Consider the following 19,143-nt stretch of genomic DNA (forward strand, 5'->3'; position numbering starts at 1 on the left):
ATTCAGATGTCACAGAACTTATTTTTTCATATATAAATAATGTACAACGAAGTTCTGTGGCAATGAGCTATGCAACCTGCATATTAAAGCTTACAAGGTTTTTATTTTCATTCACATCCAGCTGTGCTCAGGGATTACTCCTGACTTTGTGCTCGGGAATCACCCCTGGTAGGTTCTGTAGATTGTATGCAGTGCCTGCGATGGAGCCTGGGTCAGTCTCATACAAGGCAAAAGCCTTACACACTGTACTAGCTATGCAGCCCAAATGATTGCAGTTTTTAAGTAAAAAAGTACTCAAGAAATATAATATAGGAGAACAGAGTAATAGCGTAGAGGGTAGAGCATTTGCCTTGCATGTGGCCAACCCGGGTTCATTCTCAGCATTCATATGGACCCAGGCGCCAGGAGTGATTCCTGAGCATAGAGCCAGAAGTAACCCGAGTGCACCAGTGTGGCTCCAAAATAAAACAAAAAAGAAATACATTATCATCTTCAAGTGAGTTGATGTTTTAAACATTAAATATAAAAATTAAATAGCTATTGAATTCACTAAAAAAAAAAAAAAAAACCGAAGATCTAAATTCTTTTTACCATTTTTCCCCTCAAATGTGAAGGACCTATACAAAGAAAACCATAAAACTCTGCTCCAAGAAATAAGAGAGGACACGCGGAAATGGAATCACATACCCTGCTCATGGATTGGCAGGATTAACATCATTAAAATGGCAATTCTCCCCAAAGCATTGTACAGATTTAATACGATACCTCTAAAGATACCCATGACATTCTTCAAAGAAGTGGATCAGGCACTTTGGAAATTCATTTGGAGCAATAAACACCCTAGAATAGCTAAAGCAATCATTGGGAAAAAGAATATGGGAGGAATTACTTTCCCCAACTTTAAACTGTACTACAAAGCAATAGTTATCAAAACAGCATGGTATTGGAATAAAGTCAGGCCCTCAGATCAGTGGAATAGGCTTGAATACTCAGAAAATGTTCCCCAGACATACAATCACCTAATTTTTGATAAAGGAGCAAGAAATCCTAAATGGAGCAAAGAAAGCCTCTTCAACAAGAGGTGTTGGCACAACTGGCCAGCCACTTACAAAAAATTGAACTTAGACCCCCAGCTAACATCATGTACGAAGGTTAAATCCAAATGGATGAAAGACCTCGATATCAGACCCAAAACCATAAGATATATAGAACAACACATAGGTAAAACACTCCAGGACATTGAGACTAAAGGCATCTTCAAAGAGGAAACTGCAATCTCCAAGCAAGTGAAAGCAGAGATTAGCAGATGGGAATATATTAAACTGAGAAGCTTCTGCACCTCAAAAGAAATAGCGCCCAGGATACAAGAGCCCCCCACTGAGTGGGAGAAACTATTCACCCAATACCTATCAGACAAGGGGCTAATCTCCAAAATATACAAGGCAATGACAGAAATTTACAAGAAAAAAACATCTAATCCCATCAAAAAATGGGGAGAAGAAATGGACAGACACTTTGACAAAGAAGAAATACAAATGGCCAAAGGACACATGAAAAAATGCTCCACATCACTAATCATCAGGGAGATGCAAATCAAAACAACTCTGAGGTACCACCTCACACCCCAGAGATTGGCACACATCACAAAGAATGAGAACAAGCAGTGTTGGCGAGGATGTGGAGAGAAAGGAACTCTTATCCACTGCTGGTGGGAATGCCATCTAGTTCAACCTTTATGGAAAGCGATATGGAGATTCCTACAAAAACTGGAAATTGAGCTCCCATACGACCCAGCTATACCACTCCTAGGAATATACCCTAGGAACATAAAAATACAATACAAAAATCCCTTCCTTACACCTATATTCATTGCAGCACTATTTACCATAGCAAGACTCTGGGAACAGCCAAGATACCCTTCAACAGATGAATGGCTAAAGAAACTGTGGTACATATACACAATGGAATATTATGCAGCTGTCAGGAGAGATGAAGTCATGAAATTTTCCTATACATGGATGTACATGGAATCTATTATGCTGAGTGAAATAAGTCAGAGAGAGAGAGAGAGAAAGACGCAGAATGGTCTCACTCATCTATGGGTTTTAAGAAAAATGAAAGACATTCTTGCCATAATAACTTTCAGAAACAAAAGAGAAAAGAGCTGGAAGTTACAGCTCACCTCATGAAGCTCACCACAAACAGGGATGAGTTCAGTTAGAGAAATAACTATGTTTTGAACTATCCTAATAATGAGAATGTATGAGGAAAATAGAAAGCCTGTCTAGAGTACAGGCGGGGGTTGGGTTGGGAGGAGGGAGATTTGGGACATTGGTGATGGGAATGTTGATGGTGGGTGGTGATGGTGATGGGTGGTGTTCTTTACATGACTGAAACCCAAACACAATCATGCATGTAATAAAGTTGTTTAAATAAAAAAATTTTTTTAAGTTTTTAAAGAAACAAATACGTAAGATCAAAAGTTATGTCATGTCTTTAAGATATTAAATGCACATTCTTTTACAACATACAATGATGAAAAATTATATAACCTTTATTACATATAAAGAAAAATATAGCCTTACTATAAAAACAAGACAGAATGAAACTCTATATGGATGCATAGTATCTTCCCTTCAAAGAAAGTAGCTCCCTCTACTTGATATTTTTCCCATCTTAAAATTAATACAAAGAGGGCTATAGAGATAGTATAGGAATTAAGGTGCTTGTCCTACAAGTGACCATCCCAGCTCAGTCTTCTACATCACATATCACAAGAGCCCCACCCAAAGTCATTCAAGAACAGAGTCTGGTAGAGTCCAGGTTCAGAATATAGTTCAGCAGTAAGGTACATGTTTTAACATGTATAAGGCACAGGGTTGGATCCTCAGAACGGGGAGAGTACAACCTCATCTCCACTCTTCTCAATACATCCACCCTCCCCCTTACTTTTTGGGTCAAAACTGGTAGAACTCAGGGCTTATTTCTGGCTCTGTGCTAAGGAATTATTCCTGGCAAGCTTGCCCATGAGATGCCAGTGATAAAACATGGTTCAGCCTTACGCAAGGCAAGCACTCTACCTGCTAAACTATTAGTGCTCTGTCCCCCACTACCAATATATATTTAAGACTAACATAGCAATCTCAGCCGGTCTTGGAAAAATTTCAAATATTATCTATGAAAATGGTCAATTTGCCGAGGGAGACAACTCAAAAGGATAGAACACAAGCTTTGAATGAAGGAGACCTGTGTCTAATCCCTGGCACTGGCAGGTTCCATAAAGTATCACTTATGTCCACCAAGAAATGTACCAGGCTCCCTAAGCATCAATAATGTGACAGCCCCCCTCCCCCCAAAAAAAAAAGAAAGGAAAAAAGATAACCAGTCTATGGAAGCCTTTGCCACGGACCCAGGTTTAGAAACACGGTAGAGTTCTCATAGTACAGATACTTTTAATACAAACTTTCAATAAACAAAGAAAACCCGGGGATTTAACTCAGTGATGAAGTACATACAGGACACAGAGACCTGGTTCTATCATAAGTACCCCTCCAAAAATACTAACAATCTGTGGCTAAGGTTTATGCTGTACAACACAGAAAGCCACACTAATCACTTAACATTAGCTTCTTTTAAAAAGCACTTCTATGTTAAATAAAGTTTAATATTCAGTTCCCTGGATAGATCAGCAACATTTCGAGAGCTCAGCAGTCACAGAACCTATTGGCCATCATACTGGATATACTTCAATCAACGGGAAAGTATACTTAGTATGTCCATCAACACAGAAAATTCCATTAGATAGTTCACTTCACTGCCTTACATGTCTTAGTGAAATAATGGTTAACATACCATACTGCTCACCATGCTGTCAATATCACCCCAACATAATCCACTGAACCCTCTCAGTCTAACCCTAGATTCCTGCTAACCTCATATAAGTGGTCAAAGTCTAAAAATTTGCTTTCATGAGGCCAAAATGATAGCACAGTGGTAGGGCATTTGCCTAACACGTGGCTGACCAGGGAGGAGCCCAGGATTGGTTCCCAGCATCCTATATGGTCCTCCAAGCCTGACAAGCGATTTCTGAACACAGAGCCAGGAGTAACCCCTGAGCACCGCAGCTGGGTATGGATCCAAAACAAAACATAACAAAATTGTTTTCATTCAATAATTTGTGTTCCCTTAATTTGTTTCTTTATATATCATATGAATAAGATCATTCAATATTTGCTTCACTCTTTTTTCACTTAGCATAAATCCGGCAGTTCAATCTGTAGTGTATTTTCTAAGATTGTTTTTTGCCTGTCGTCCCACCTGGATCTTCCAGGTGGGGGCAATTAAGTAGAAAATAAAGAGCTTGGGGGTGAGGCGAGAGGGGCTTTTTGGCAGAGCTGACGGCTGGCTCGGTTGTTGTTTTGGAATTGGCATCAGAACTGTTAAGGGACTCTCACTGTCCAACTTTTGTCCCCCAACCTTCGGATCCGTCTGGATTATTTGCAGTGGATAATTACCACTTATGTTTCCCCCAAAAGAGGGAACGGAAGAATGGGATGTAATCTCTCATTTTGGGAGATATTTCTGGATTCACAAACCACCGACAAGGGGTTCAACATCCCCCAACACAATCTATGCCACAAAATACAAGATATTATCCTTTTGTTATAACTGAATCATAGTGTGTGTATCTTTCCAAATTAAAGTTACATTGTTCATCGAATACATACTTCAGAATGGAATTGCTGGGTCATTTCCTGGTACAATTTTTTAACTTTCTGAGAAATCTATAGTTTCCTATAGATACTAGCCAATATACATTCTCACCAACTTTAAATGAGGATTCCATTTTCTCCTCATCACCAAACTTATTGTTCCCAAAATGTTTTTTATGGCTATTCTTACATGTATGCGGTGATGTCTCATTGTTCTGCTTTCTAGATTTCCCTGATCAGTGAAGACAAGTATTTCTTTTCATACACTTTTGGCAATATCTCTCCTGTCCAATGGGATTATTTTTTCTTGTTTTTTTTCTGAATATTGCCATTCTTTACGTAGGTGATATTTGCCTTTTGAAAGATATGTGATGTGTGAAAAATTTCCCTTATTCAGAAGAATGCCTTTATTTTGATGATAGTTTCGATAATCTCATTTATTTATTTTGGCTTTTGCTTTCCTTAGTAATGGAATGAAATGGCCAAGGACACCATTAAAGCCAACATCATGGAGTCCTTTACCTATTTTTAATCATGTACTTTAAGCATGACATCTGAGTTCATAAAACATTTTAAGTTAATTTGTGTGTGACTTGATATATAATCTAATTCCATTCTTCTCCATGTGATTCTCCAGTTTTTCCACTATTAAGGAGACAATACCCATTTTTTTTGCTTTATCCCCCCCCCCCCCCGTCATAAATTATCTGTATATCTGAAGACTTAGTTCAGGGCTCTAAAATCTACTCCATGAGATTAGGGAGCTGCTATAATTACAATGACAACACTTTGATTAGAATAGCCTTTTCTGGGGCCGGAGAGATATCATGGAGGTAGGGTGTTTGCCTTGCATGCAGAAGGACGGTGGTTCGAATCCCAGCAGCCCATATGGTCCCCCGAGCCTGCCAGGAGCGATTTCTGAGCATGGAGCAAGAAGTAAACCCTGAGCGATGCTGGGTGTGACCCAAAAACCAAAAACCAAAAGCCAAAAAAAAAAAAAAAAAAAAAAAAAGCCTTTTGTCTCTTTTTTTTTTTTTTTTTTTGAGAGGGGTGGTGGTGGTTAGGTCACACCCAATGGTGCTCAGTGTCACTCCTAGCTCTGGGCTCAGAAATTACTCCTGGCAGGCTTGAAGGCACCATATGGAATACTGGGGGATCAAATCTGGGTCAGCCACATGCAAGGCAAACATCCTACCTGCTGTACTATCACTTCATCCCGATTGCAATAGCTTTAGATACAGTTGAACATCAGGAGCCACAATGCTTCTCACTTTTTCTTTTAGGAATGTGCTTGTTACTTAAGTAGATTTTTTGGTGATTCTATATAATTCTTAGTAATGTGTGTTTTATTTCCTTAAAGAATAGAAATTTTGGGGCTGGCGAGTGGCACTAGAAGTAAGGTGTCTGCCTTGCAAGAGTTAGCCAAGGAAGGACCGCGGTTCATTCCCCCGGCATCCCATATGGTTCCCCCAAGCCAGGGGCAATTTCTGAGCGCTTAGCCAGGAGTAACCCCTGAGCATCAAACGAGTGTGGCCCAAAAAAACAAAACAAAAAAACAAAAAAAAGAATAGAGGGCCTGGAGAGATAGCACAGCGGCGTTTGCCTTGCAAGCAGCCGATCCAGGACCAAAGGTGGTTGGTTCGAATCCCGGTGTCCCATATGGTCCCCCATGCCTGCCAGGAGCTATTTCTGAGCAGACAGCCAGGAGTAGCCCCTGAGCACCGCCGGGTGTAACCCAAAAACAAAACAAAAACAAACAAACAAAGAAATTTTTAGGGACCAGGGTGGTGGCACAAGTGAGGCGTCTGCTAACCTAGGATGGACCGCGGTTCAATCCCCCAGCATCCCATATGGTCCCCAAAGCCAGGAGCGATTTCTGAGAGCATAGCTAGGAGTACCCCCTAAGCATCACCAGATGTGTTCCCCACCACCCCCCCAAAAAAAAAGAATAGAATTTTTTAATATTGGAATCCCAAAATTGGAAGAGTTGGAATTTTGCTAGGGAATGCAATCAATAGCAATAATGCTTTGGGTAGAAAGATCATTTAAGCAATGCCAATTCTTTCTATCATTTCCTGTGTCTACTCTCTTGAGCTAATTATAAAGCTCAAAATCTTACTTTATGTTAAATCTAGGATTTAAGGGATCTATTCTAGAACTGTAATTCCAAAACAGACAAAGGCCTATAAGACTAGGACAATACAAAATACAACACAAAATGAAGGCAATGAGTTTCCTTTGCTTGAATGAATAGTAGCTGTGTTTCCAGATCTAGGCATAATCCCCAAGTACTGGGAAATTCTCAAAAGATATCCCTGGCTGTTACTACTAATATCTAAAAGACATCCCTACAAGGGTAAAAGCTACTTCCAAAACAAGGCAGCTAATGTGTTCTAGTGCTGAAATAGACCACACCCACTTCAGTCGTTTCCCAAACCTAATCATACTTCTTTGCATTGGTACAGACAGACACAGAAGTTGCACTTGGGCGATAAAAATTATGCTGCATATTCTTGTGCTGTCCTGAAAAAATTCACTAAGTCTAATTCCAATCTAAAGTTCTTGAGTTGGACTGCCAATCCAAAAGTGAGAGAAATACTAGAGGCTGTGCAGAATGATGTTAATACATGAGCTACTTACCATAGTGTAACTATCATCTTCATTTCTATAAATTCGTCAAAACTGTTCTACACACCGAGACATTTATGCATGCTAATCAGGCATTTTACTAAGATTTTTACCAAAATCCATGTTCTAGAAACAAATATATGTATAAATATGTTGTAATATTTATGAATCTTCTTGTTATTTTTATAATAGTATTTAGAATAAATTTATTCTTAGACTTATTTGATATTTTAGGCTACTACATGAAAAGTACCATAAAAAGTAGTGAGTCCTTGGGCTGGAGTGATAGCACAGTGGGTAAGGCAAATTTATGTAGTCTGAGCAATGGACGGTGTGACCCAAATAACATCCCCTAAAAAACGAGTGAGTTCTCTAGAGCTGTATATATAAACAAACTATATATAACATAATTACTAGAATCTGGAGAACTAAGGAATAATCCAACATCAACAGTAACCTAATCAAAATTTCCTCTTCTTAAAACTCCAATTGTCAGGGGCTGGAGCAGAATACAGGGGATAGGGAACTTGCCTTGCACACAGTCAACCCAGGCTCAAACTCAAAACAGTGTATATGGTCTCCCAAGCCCTGCAAGGACTGACCCCTGAGCACAGAGTCAGGAGTAAGCCCTGACAGAGCACTGCCAAGTGTAGCCCAAAAACAAAACACCCTCAAGTTTTCAGATAACTTTTAACAGAAAATAACCTAAATTATTCAATAATTGCAATTCTTCAAATATTCACTAAGGTAACATATAAGCAGAGTTTCTCTTTGGTTTTTTGTTTTTGGGCCACACCTAGCAATGTTCAAGGGTTATTCCTGGCTATGAACTTAGGGATCATTCCTGGCAGTGCTCAGGGGACCATATAAGATGCCAGGGTTCAAACTAGGGTCAGTTACATACCAGGCAAGCGCCTTACCTACTATACTAGGTCCTTGGCCCAGAGTTTTTTGGTTTTTTTTTTTAATGAATGCATGGGCCAAGGGGGTAGCTCAACCAGAGAGTACTTGCTTTCATGTGTAAGGTCCAGGGGTTTATTTCTACTGCCACAAAAATATGAGAATCAGAGCATCACTGGGGAGGTGGTTCAACTGTAGAGTACTTAAACTGCATGTGTGAAGCCATGGGCTAGACCCAAAAAAAGCACAAAAAAAATAGAAGAAGAAGAATCTCAGTATCTCTCAAAGTATGTTTCTCAGGGCATGTATGATGTGTGTATCTTTGTGTGTATACGCTTCATAATCTTAATTTACTAAAAGCAGAAACATTTTTACCTTTTGATCAGGCAGATTGAATAGGAATTCTCTGTCAAAACGACCAGGTCTCCTGAGAGCAGGGTCTATAGAATCAAGTCTATTTGTAGCACCAATAACAACAATTTCACCTCTGTTGTCTAATCCATCCATAAGAGCAAGGAGGGTTGATACTATAGAGCTGTAACGAAATTTTCAAACATTAAATAAAAATTTCTTATGCTCTTATAAGACTGAAATGCTAAATTTACAGCATTATAATTTATAGAAGATATAACTTCTATCATATCTATTATATCTTAATTCAGATCATATAATGTACAGAAGTCATTTTATAAAGTAATCAAACAATTCCTCAACAACTATAACATCAAAAAACAAAAAAATGATAAAAATAGGCTGTCAAAATTCGCATCTTTTTCTGCTTTAGAAACTATGAAGGGTCGGAGTGATGATACAGCAGGTAGGACGCGTGTCTTACAAATGGCTAACATAGGTTCAATCCCCAGTATCCAATTTGGTCCCCCAAATCCACCAGAGATTGCTACTGAGTGCAGAGTGAGAATAACCCCTAAGCACTGCCATTGCTTGGGAGGGGTGAGAGAGTGGGAGGAAGGTTAGGAAAGTGGAAGGGACAAAACGATGAAGGGATAGCTTAAAGAATTTGAGTGCATGCTCCAGCACCTTAGGTTCCATCACTGAGACTGCATGGTCCCCCCAAGCACTGATCAGGAATAGCCTCTACGCATCATTGAATGTGGTCCCAAAAAATAAAGAAACTATGAAAGCAAGAGAAATGAAAACAAAAGATAAAATATTTATAAATTATGTATTTCATAAGGCTCAGCCAATATAAAATATAAAAAGAATAATTATGAGTAGTAAAAGAAGGGGAAATGGATATATGGCTTGAGATGCCTCAGATCTATGAGGCCCTTAGTTTGAGTCTCAGAACTGCGAGAAAAGAAAAATTCACTTAATTTTAAAATAGCCAAAATATTTAAATATATATTTCTTTCTGTTGTTGTTGTTTTGTTTTTGGGTCACACCCAGCAGCACTTAGGGGTTACTCCTGGCTCTATGCTCAGAAATCTCTCCTGGCAGGCTCGGGGGACCATATGGGATGCCAGGATTCAAACCACCATCCTTCTCCATGTAAGGCAAGCCCCTATTTATTTACCCATGAAGTTATATAAAAAGTTCATCATTAACTTTTTATTTTTGGTTTTTAGGCCATACCCAGTGACGCTCACGGATAATTCCTGTCTATGCGTTCAGAAATTGCTCCTGGTCAGGGGGGCCATATGGGACACCAGGGATCGGACCGTGGTCCGTCCTAAGTCAGGGCGTGCAAGGCAAAAAAACCCTACCACTGCGCCACCACTTCAGCCCCTATCATAATTTTATAAATGTTTTTGTTTGTTTTTTTGTTGGTTTGTTTTTGGTTTGGGGCCACACCTGGAGGTGCTCAGGCGTTACCTGGCTCTGCTCTTAGAAATTATTCCTGGCAAGCTCAAGGGACCATATGGCATGCTAGAGATTGAACCTGGTTGGCCTCTTGGCAAGGCAAACTACCCTATCCATTGTACTAACACTCTGGCCCCCAATTACATATGTTTTTTAAAATTAAATACCATTCCTCTTAGATTATTATAATTAAAAAAATAACAAGTGTTGATAAGGAAGTGTAGAAACTAAAACACTAAATATACTGATAGGAAACTTAGTATGCATCTTGGAAAAATAGTCTCACAGTTTTTTCAACTATTAAATATAAAATGATCAGGGCCAGAACAGTAGTGCAACAGGTAAAATGTTTGCCATGCATGGACCAACCCAGTACAATATCTGGCATCCCATATGGTCCCTAAGGCAACCAGGAGTGATTCCTGAATACAGAGCAAGGCATTACCTCTGAGAATAGCTGAGTGTGGCCAAGAAAATAAATAGATAAATAAAATTACCATATAATCCAGCAACAGCCATAAAAAAAAAACTTGTACATGAATATTCACCCTTTATTCACCACAGCCAAAAACTGTTTGTAACTCAAATGAGCTCCAAGTGCCACATTCATACATTAAGTCCATGTATCTACAAAATGGATTATTATTTGTCAATAAAAATATAGTGCTCATAGATGCTGACACATGGAGGAAACACTAAAACATGGTGTAATTCAAAGAAGATAACTAACAAGTCCATGTTCCATGTGACTTCATCTATGTGAAATGCAGAGATGAATCTAAATAAACACTACAGTAATACAAAGTATATGCGTGGTTACTAAGGATTAGAAGGCAAGACAATAATGGCTAAAGAATATAAAGTTAGGGCCAGAGAGATAGCACAGCAGTGTTTGCTTGCAAGCAGCCGACCTAGGACCTAAGGTGGTTGGTTCAAATCCCAGCGTCACATATGGTCCCCCGTGCCTGCCAGGAGCTATTTCTGAGCAGATAGCCAGGAGTAACCCCTGAGCACCACTTGGTGTGGCCAAAACAAAACAAAAACAAAAACAAAAAGAATACAAGGTTTGGGGCCGGAGAGATAGCATGGAGGTAAGGCGTTTGCCTTTCATGCAGGAGGTCATCGGTTCGAATCCCGGCGCCCCATATGGTCCCCTGTGCCTGCCAGGAGCAATTTCTGAGCCTGGAGCCAGGAATAACCCCTGAGCACTGCCAGGTGTGACCCAAAAACCAAAAAAAAAAAAAAAAAAAAAAAAAAAGAATACAAGGTTTACAAAAAGAAAGAAAGAAAAAGAAAAAATGGGGCAGGAGTGGTGGTTCAAGTTGCTCGCACTAACATAGGGCAGACCATGGTTTGATCCCTGCAGCGTCCCATATGTTCCTCCGAGCCAGGAGCAATTTCTGAGTGCATAGCCAGAAGTAACCCCTGAGGGTCACCAGGTGCAGCCCAAAAACAAACAAACAAACAAAAAAAAAAAAAGAATACAAGGTTTCTTCCTCAGGAAATTAAACCATTCTATAATAGTAACAATGGTTACAATGGTTACAAAGGGGCTAGAGAGATAGCACTGCAGTACAGTGTTTGCCTTGCACGAGGCAGATCCAGGACGGACCTTGTTGATCCCCTGAAATCCCGTATGGGCCCCTTTAGCCAAGAGCGATTTCTGAGCACATAGCAGGAGTAAGCCCTGAGAGTCACTGGGTGTGGCCCCAAAAAATCAAAACAAACAAAAAGTTACTGAATCAAACAGTTTAAACGAAGATCTAGATAAGAAAAGTTTTGGGGGCGGATTTGGGGCCACATCCAGTGGTGCTCAGGGGTTACTCCTGTCTCTGCACTTAGAAATCGCTCCTGGCAGGCTCAGGGGACCATGTGGCATGCTAGGATTGAACCCAGGCCTGGCCCGGGTTGGTGGCGTGCAAGGCAAACACCCTATTGCTATGCTACTGCTCTGGTCCCAAGGAAAGTATTTTAATACTAATGTTGAAATAGAAAATAGTTTATTTTCACAGAAAGCAAACTGGTGTGTTATTTAGCAAATATAAGATGTCTGATTTACAGAATTACATTTGTATAACCACTATAGTTTTTTTTTGGGGGGGGGAGGGGGCACCATACTTGGCAGTGGTCAAGGATTGCCTCCTGACTCTCATGGGCTCAGAGCAGAGGCCCAGATGGTATGCTGAAGATTAAATTAGGGTAGCAGAGTGCAAAGCAAGTGCTCTAACTGCACTGTATTATTGCTCAAGGCTTAACTACATTTAAACAATTTACTGCAATGGCTGCCTTTCTTAACTAAGCTCAGTGGTAAACCACTATGGATTTTAGTTTTTGTGAATACTTAATAGTTTTTAAACTGTAAGTTAAACATTTCTGGAAAATATTTTGTCTAATTATAACACAAACCATAATACTAGTAAATCTTCCTTGTATTTTCCAACTGTTCTTCTATTCCTTTATTTTAACTGGTAGCACCTGCTGAAAATAACTTCTCCAATATGCTCAGAATTTTAAAGAAAATCATTCTTACTTCCAAACTGGTCTAGTTGTTTCACAAATCTATAAGTGAACCAAAATGCTAGACATAGTACGTTTCAAAGAAGGACATGTGCTTCTTTTAACTGACAAACAAAATTAATGGCAAGTCTCTCAATGGGGTAGAAAATAAGTATTCCTAAGCATGCATTTATACTTGATCATAACAAACTTTACATTTTTCCCTTAGTATATTACAAATACAGTTATTTTTCAAACATTGGTTAAGATTTGTCAACATTTTCAAGTATTTCATAAAAAAGATTTCTAGATGACAAAGAAGTCTCAAGACAACGTGAGAAATAGATTAAAGTCTACGGCCATACCACCCTGAACGTGCCCAATCTTGTCTAATCTCGGAAGCTAAGCAGGGTCGGGCCTGGTTAGTACTTGGATGGGAGAAATAGATTAAAAATCTAGCTTCGAGCCAGAAAGGACAGTGGTAAGATGTTTGCCTTGCACTTGGATGACCCCAAATCCATGTACCACATATGGTGCTGTAACATCAGGAGTAGTAATCTCTGAGCACAAAGTTAGGATGCAATAAGAATTAACAGGTGAGGGGACCAGAGAGATAGCACAGTTGTAGGGCATTTGCTTTGCAAGCAGCCGACCCAGGACCAAAGATGGTTTGAATCCCAGCATCCCATATTTTTCCCCCTTGCCTGCCAGGAACGATTTCTGAGCAGATAGCCAGAAGTAATCCCCGAGCCCAGCCGGGTGTGGCTCAAACCCCCCACCAAAAAATAAATAAATAAATAAAGAATTAACAGGTGGGTATGGCCAAACCCCTAAATCCACCCCCTCCGAGGAAAAAAAAAAAACAGCATAAATTTAACTCAAAGTCTTCTTCTGGTGAGTGCGTAAGGGATTACTCCCAGACAAGTGCCTACAGGAGACACTGTGCCACACTGATAAAGGACATTCTTGACAAATGGAGGCAAGGGCAAGAATGGATAATACAGTGGCTAAGGTGCCTGCCTTGCACGTAGCTGATCTGTATGCAATCCCTGAAACCCCATATGGTTCTCCAAGCCCCAACAGGAATGATCCTTAAGCAAAGAGCCAGGAGTAAGCCCTGAGCTCTACTGGATATGGGCCAAATAAGCCAAAGCAAAGAAAAGCCAAAATTAGAGGTCACCTTAGTGGTAATCACAAGCCACCAGGCTAAAACCATGACTAATTATATAGAGTTAGGGGTAGAAATTTGGCCCTGGCACATCTACACATGTGCTCTCCCACTTCAATTATCTCCTTGGTTTGTACTGCTGACATTTTCGATATATATTGCTGGGGATACCTATATGTTTGTTTAAAAAAATATATACACATACAAATGTATATATGAGAATATAAATTGATCTAATAAGGCTGCAAAATTCTGTCCCATTACTCTATTTGTCTAGTTTTCCACAAATACTAAAGTATAGGTTAAAAGATCTAATGACTGGTAGAACAGGTCCTTTCACTTGTTCTTTGACAAAATTCTTCACTACTGTTAGTATTTTATATTTTCATGTTAAGTTTCACAACATTTGGTCAAAATAACCCAAAATGGTATTATATTGAATAGAGCTATACTGAACTGAGGTAGAACAAATGAAATTCTGTCACTCATGAACATGGTGTTTCTCTCATCTAATCATTGTAAAACATTTCTGAATTGAATTGTTTTATTTTGTCCATATATATGATTTTTAACATTATGTCTGATTGTAGTTTTTATTTTGATGGTTCCAGGGATCATTCCTTAACATATTTCAAGGTAAATGCTCTACAAATGGGTTTCTTTAAAAAACAAACAAAAACAAAAAAAAAAAAACATATATTCATCATTCTCTAAGATCTGGGATCTTACCAAGATTAAATACAAAAGAAATGTTCACCCAGAACACTACAGTTTTCAATTCTTTATACACCTAACAGCAATTACCCAAGGGGTAATTAGTAAAATGAATCCAATATAACCAGAAAAGGAAAAAAATACCTGTGGATCTGATCTTGTCTGCTTGAACGAACTGGAGCTAATCCATCTATTTCATCAAAAAATATTATAGAAGGTCTCATCAAATATGCCTACAACAGGAAAAAACATTAAATATAAATTCTTATTTTGTAATTATTTTCTTAATAAGTAACATAAGCAAATAGTACAACATGCGGGAGTTTAAAATTGAGTTTCCTGGTTCTGTGCTCAGTGATCACTATGACAGAGCTGGGGGTGGGCGGAGACATATACAGTATGCCAGGGATTGAACCTTGGTCAGTTGCATAAAAGGCAAGCACCCTCCTCACTGTACTATCTCTGTGGCCCCAAATACAAAGAGAGATTCCTACTATCAGCATGAGTAGTTAAAACATAACAGACAAAAATGAAATATCTAAACAACATGCCAGTCTCTGGACAACATGCCAAGCTATATCTTCACTCATCCAACCATTATTTTTTGAGATATTTACATATTTTAACATCAATTACATTATCTTGATGAAGGCTACACAGACTTAAACTAACATTGAGCACTTTGGGTTAAGAATCTTACTTTAGGGGCCGGGAAGGTGGCGCTGGAGATAAGGTGTCTGCCTTGTAAGCGCTATCAAGGAACGGACCGCGGTTCGATCCCCCGGCGTCCCATATGGTCCCCCCAAGCCAGGGGCGATTTCTGAGCACATAGCCAGGAGTAACCCCTGAGCGTCAAACGGGTGTGGCCCAAAAACCAAAAAAAAAAAAAAAAAAAAAAAAAAAAAAGAATCTTACTTTAGGGGCCGGGCGGTGGCACTAGAGGTAAGGTGCCTGCCTTGCCTGCGCTAGCCTTGGACGGACCGCGGTTCAATCCCCCGGTGTCCCATATGGTCCCCCAAGCCAGGAGCGACTTCTAAGCTCATAGCCAGGAGTAACCCCTGAGCGGTACCGGGTGTGGCCCAAAAACCAAAAAAAAAAAAAAAAAAAAGAATCTTACTTTATTTCTGTCACTCAATGCATTAAGAGTACAGCAATTTTTTTGTAGGATAAGGCACAACAAGTAGTGCTCAAGGATTACTCCTGGCTCTACACTCAGGAATTCTCTGGCAATGCGCAAAGGACCATATGTAATGCCAGAGATTGAACCCGGGTTGGCCATGTTAAGGCAAGCCCCCTAAATGGAACATGCAATTTTTAATGCCAATAAAAACTAAAAAAAATTTGTTTATGGGGGCCGGAGAGATTGCATGATGGTAAGGCATTTGCCTTGCATGCAGAAGGACGGTGGTTCGAATCCCGGCATCCCATATGATCCCCTGAGCCTGCCAGGAGCGAGAGCATCCAGCCAGGAGTAACCCCTGAGTGTTTGCCAGGTGCGACCCAAAAACAAAACAAAAAAATTTTTGTTTGTTTTTTTGTTTTTATCTTTTTTATTATTATTTTTTCTTCTTTATTTGAACATCTTGATTACATAAATGATTGTGATTAGGTTTCAGTCATGTAAAGAACACCCCCCTTCACCAGTGCAACATTCCCACCACCAATGTCCCAAATCTCCCTCCATCCCACTCCACCCCCACCTGTACTCCAGACAGGCTTTCCAGTTCCCTCATTCATTCACTTGATTATGGTAGTTCTCTGTGTAGTTATTTCTATAGCTGTATTCACCACTCTTTGTGCTGAGCTTCATGGAATGAGCTGGTGTTCCAGCCCTCTCTCAATTTTTTTAAAGACTTTTTTGGTTTGACTTGACTTGGTTTTTGGGTCACACTCAATGGTGCTCAGAACTTATCCCAGCTCTAAACTCGAGCATCACTTCTGACAAGGCTGAGGGGCATCATATAGGATGCCCACGATAGAATCTGGGTCAACTTCATGCAAGGCAAGTATCCTATCCACATTCCACATACCATTACTCCAGCCCGATTAAACTTTTAAACTAAAAATAATGTAATAAACTTTGCCAATTATGAAAGATAATACATATCACCTTACTAACAGGTACTTATTATATTCTTATTGATTTTTATTTTATTTTGTAATTTCATAAGAATTACTTTGACATTGTCAAAGACTAGTCTCATTAACAATATGAATTTCTTTACTTGCTCAGACCATCAGAAGTTAATTTACATCATAACTTAATTTTATAATTTACATCATAACTTAATTTTATAACTGTACAGTTCCCTGAAAAGTGATTCCTGAGCATCACCAGATGTGCCTCAGAAATAAAAAATGAGAGTAAGAAGAGGTAATTCATTCAGTTCTGAGGGGATCACTCCTTAGAGAAGCTCAGGGTATCATATGGTGAGAATGACTGAACCTGGGCATCCTTTGTACAAAACAGTAACACTGCCTTTTAAGATACCCCTTCTCCCTAAAAAAAAAAAAAAGGCAGTATTTTGTTTCTTTTGTCCCATACTCAAGAGCTCACCACCCCATCGCTCCTGGTGATGGTCTGGGGACAAATATGCGGTGCCAGGAGCAAACTAAGGTTCACTGCAAGCAAAGCAAGTACCCTAAAACCTGTTTATTCTCATTCTCTTCTCTCACTTAGACAAAAAATTTTATTTTTAGAATAAAAATAAAGTAAGTCACATATTTTACTCTGACTTTATTGCAGAATTCTTTCAGCACTGTAGTTACATCTTATAAAATAAAATATACTGCTTTGTTGCACTTGCTTCAGAAATATAAAACATACAGGCTTAGTCTAGTCTCTTAATTACATTATATCTAGTGAAACTTACATATATCCAGAGTTCTCAAAAGTATCAAGCATGGTATTGTAAATCTAGCAGACACCTAAATATTTTGATAACAGACTACTAGTAGAAGTTTTTTTGAATAGACATATTGGAAAATATGCTTCCTCAAAGTTTATATTCATAGGCTACGTTAAATACTCAAATGATATTCTTAAATTATTTGGTTTTTCTTACCTGATCAAAAAGTAATCTAAGTTGCCGTTCTGATTCACCAACCCACTTGCTCAGACAGTCTGCTCCTTTGCGCATAAAAAAAGCCACCTTTTTGTCTCCTTGACTGCACTCATTAGCTAGTGCTCTGGCTACTAAGGTTTTACCTGTGCCGGGAGGGCCATAAAACAAACAACCCCTGAAGATTAAAGAACCAAAGTCAATTAATATTATCATCACCACTTGCCACCAGTAAGATACATCTTCCATGTAATTTTCTATGTAGATGTATTATTAGATAATGGTAACATTATATAGAGTAAAAACAAACAAGTTTCACTTTGCTAAGAATTCTCAAAAGCATTTTTATTAATACCTTCATACAGAATCAATCTTATATATTCTGATACGATAAAAGACTTAAATCTGTAACAGCATATAGTATTTCTGAATTAGTTCACACAAAATCACATTACTGCAAAAAAAAAATCACATTATTGCTATCAGTTGTTTTTGTTTTTCCAAATCAGTTTTTATTAAGATATCATTATTTATAATATAAACGATTTTTTTTTGTTTTTTTGGGGGGGCCACACCCATTTGATGCTCAGGGGCTACTCCTGGCTAAGCACTCAGAAATTGCCCCTGGCTTGGGGGGACCATATGGGATGCCGGGGGATCGAACCGCGGTCGTGATCTTTCCTTGGCTAGCGTTTGCAAGGCAGACACCTACCTCTAGCGCCACCTTCCCGGCCCCAAGTTTTTTATTTTTTTGGTTTAGGGCCACACCCGGTGATGCTCAGAGGTTACTCCTGGCTATGCACTCAGAAATCGCTCCTGGCTTGGGGGAACCACATGGGACACCAGGGAATTGAACTGCAGTCATTCCTAGCTTGGCCTCTTGCAAGGCAAATGCCCTAACACTGCGCCACTGCTCCAGCCCCATAAATGATCTTTTATACTTGCTGTGCTACTACACCATACCAATCACAAACGCTGTCCATATTTTTCACATAATCCCGAGAAACCTTCCCCTCCTTTATACTCTCAATTCACAGAACATTTGAAAGGGGCTGGAGTGATAACACACTGGGTAGGGCATTTGCATTGCATGTAGCCAACCCAGATTCGATCATTGGAGTCCCCTATGGTCCCCAGAACCTGCCAGGAGTGATTCCTGAGCACAGGTGGGTATGACTCCCTCCCAAAAAAATTTTCTTATTGGGCCAAAAGAAAATGATAACTGCTCAGGTAGTCTGGTTTGAGCTGAGCTGAAAGCTCGGCAAACATCTCAGAATGGGTGTGAGCATAGTCCCCTTTCTGCCTAAAGGCAGAGCAATCCACAGCCATACCCAACACCTTCCAAGAAAAGGTCCACAATTTAACCTTATCAAACTGCCAAACTACTAAATTTGTTCCAGATCTATAGATCTGCAAGCAACCGCATGACATCTCAAAATTTCATAGTGCCAGCCTAGTAAGATCACAGCAAATCTGATGGGGAAATTGCATAGAAGCTCACCAGGCTCAGTGAAACTAAACAGTACAATAGAAGGCTCAACTAGCACCAACTACAGCCTAATAAATGCTTCAGCATTGACTTTAGTAGCACCACTGAGAGATGTAACAATCATTACACGTTGACCCATATTGTTCAAAGCTT

The 19,143-nt window shown here is 39.4% G+C and overlaps 1 protein-coding gene across 1 annotated transcript in view; it reads right to left on the reverse strand.

Moving 5' to 3' along the window:
• The window catches only part of ATAD2B (ATPase family AAA domain containing 2B), a 150,623-nt gene that overhangs the window by 72,828 nt on the left and 58,652 nt on the right, over positions 1-19,143 (reverse strand). The window contains exons 12-14 of the mRNA XM_049784505.1: positions 17,505-17,679; positions 14,584-14,672; positions 8,616-8,775 (exon numbers count right to left, since the gene is read on the reverse strand). Coding sequence (XP_049640462.1) covers positions 8,616-8,775; positions 14,584-14,672; positions 17,505-17,679 — 424 coding nt within the window. The remainder of the gene's footprint in view (positions 1-8,615; positions 8,776-14,583; positions 14,673-17,504; positions 17,680-19,143) is intronic.

This window comes from Suncus etruscus, chromosome 12, assembly GCF_024139225.1.
Source record: "Suncus etruscus isolate mSunEtr1 chromosome 12, mSunEtr1.pri.cur, whole genome shotgun sequence".
Classification (NCBI taxonomy): Eukaryota; Metazoa; Chordata; class Mammalia; order Eulipotyphla; family Soricidae; genus Suncus; species Suncus etruscus.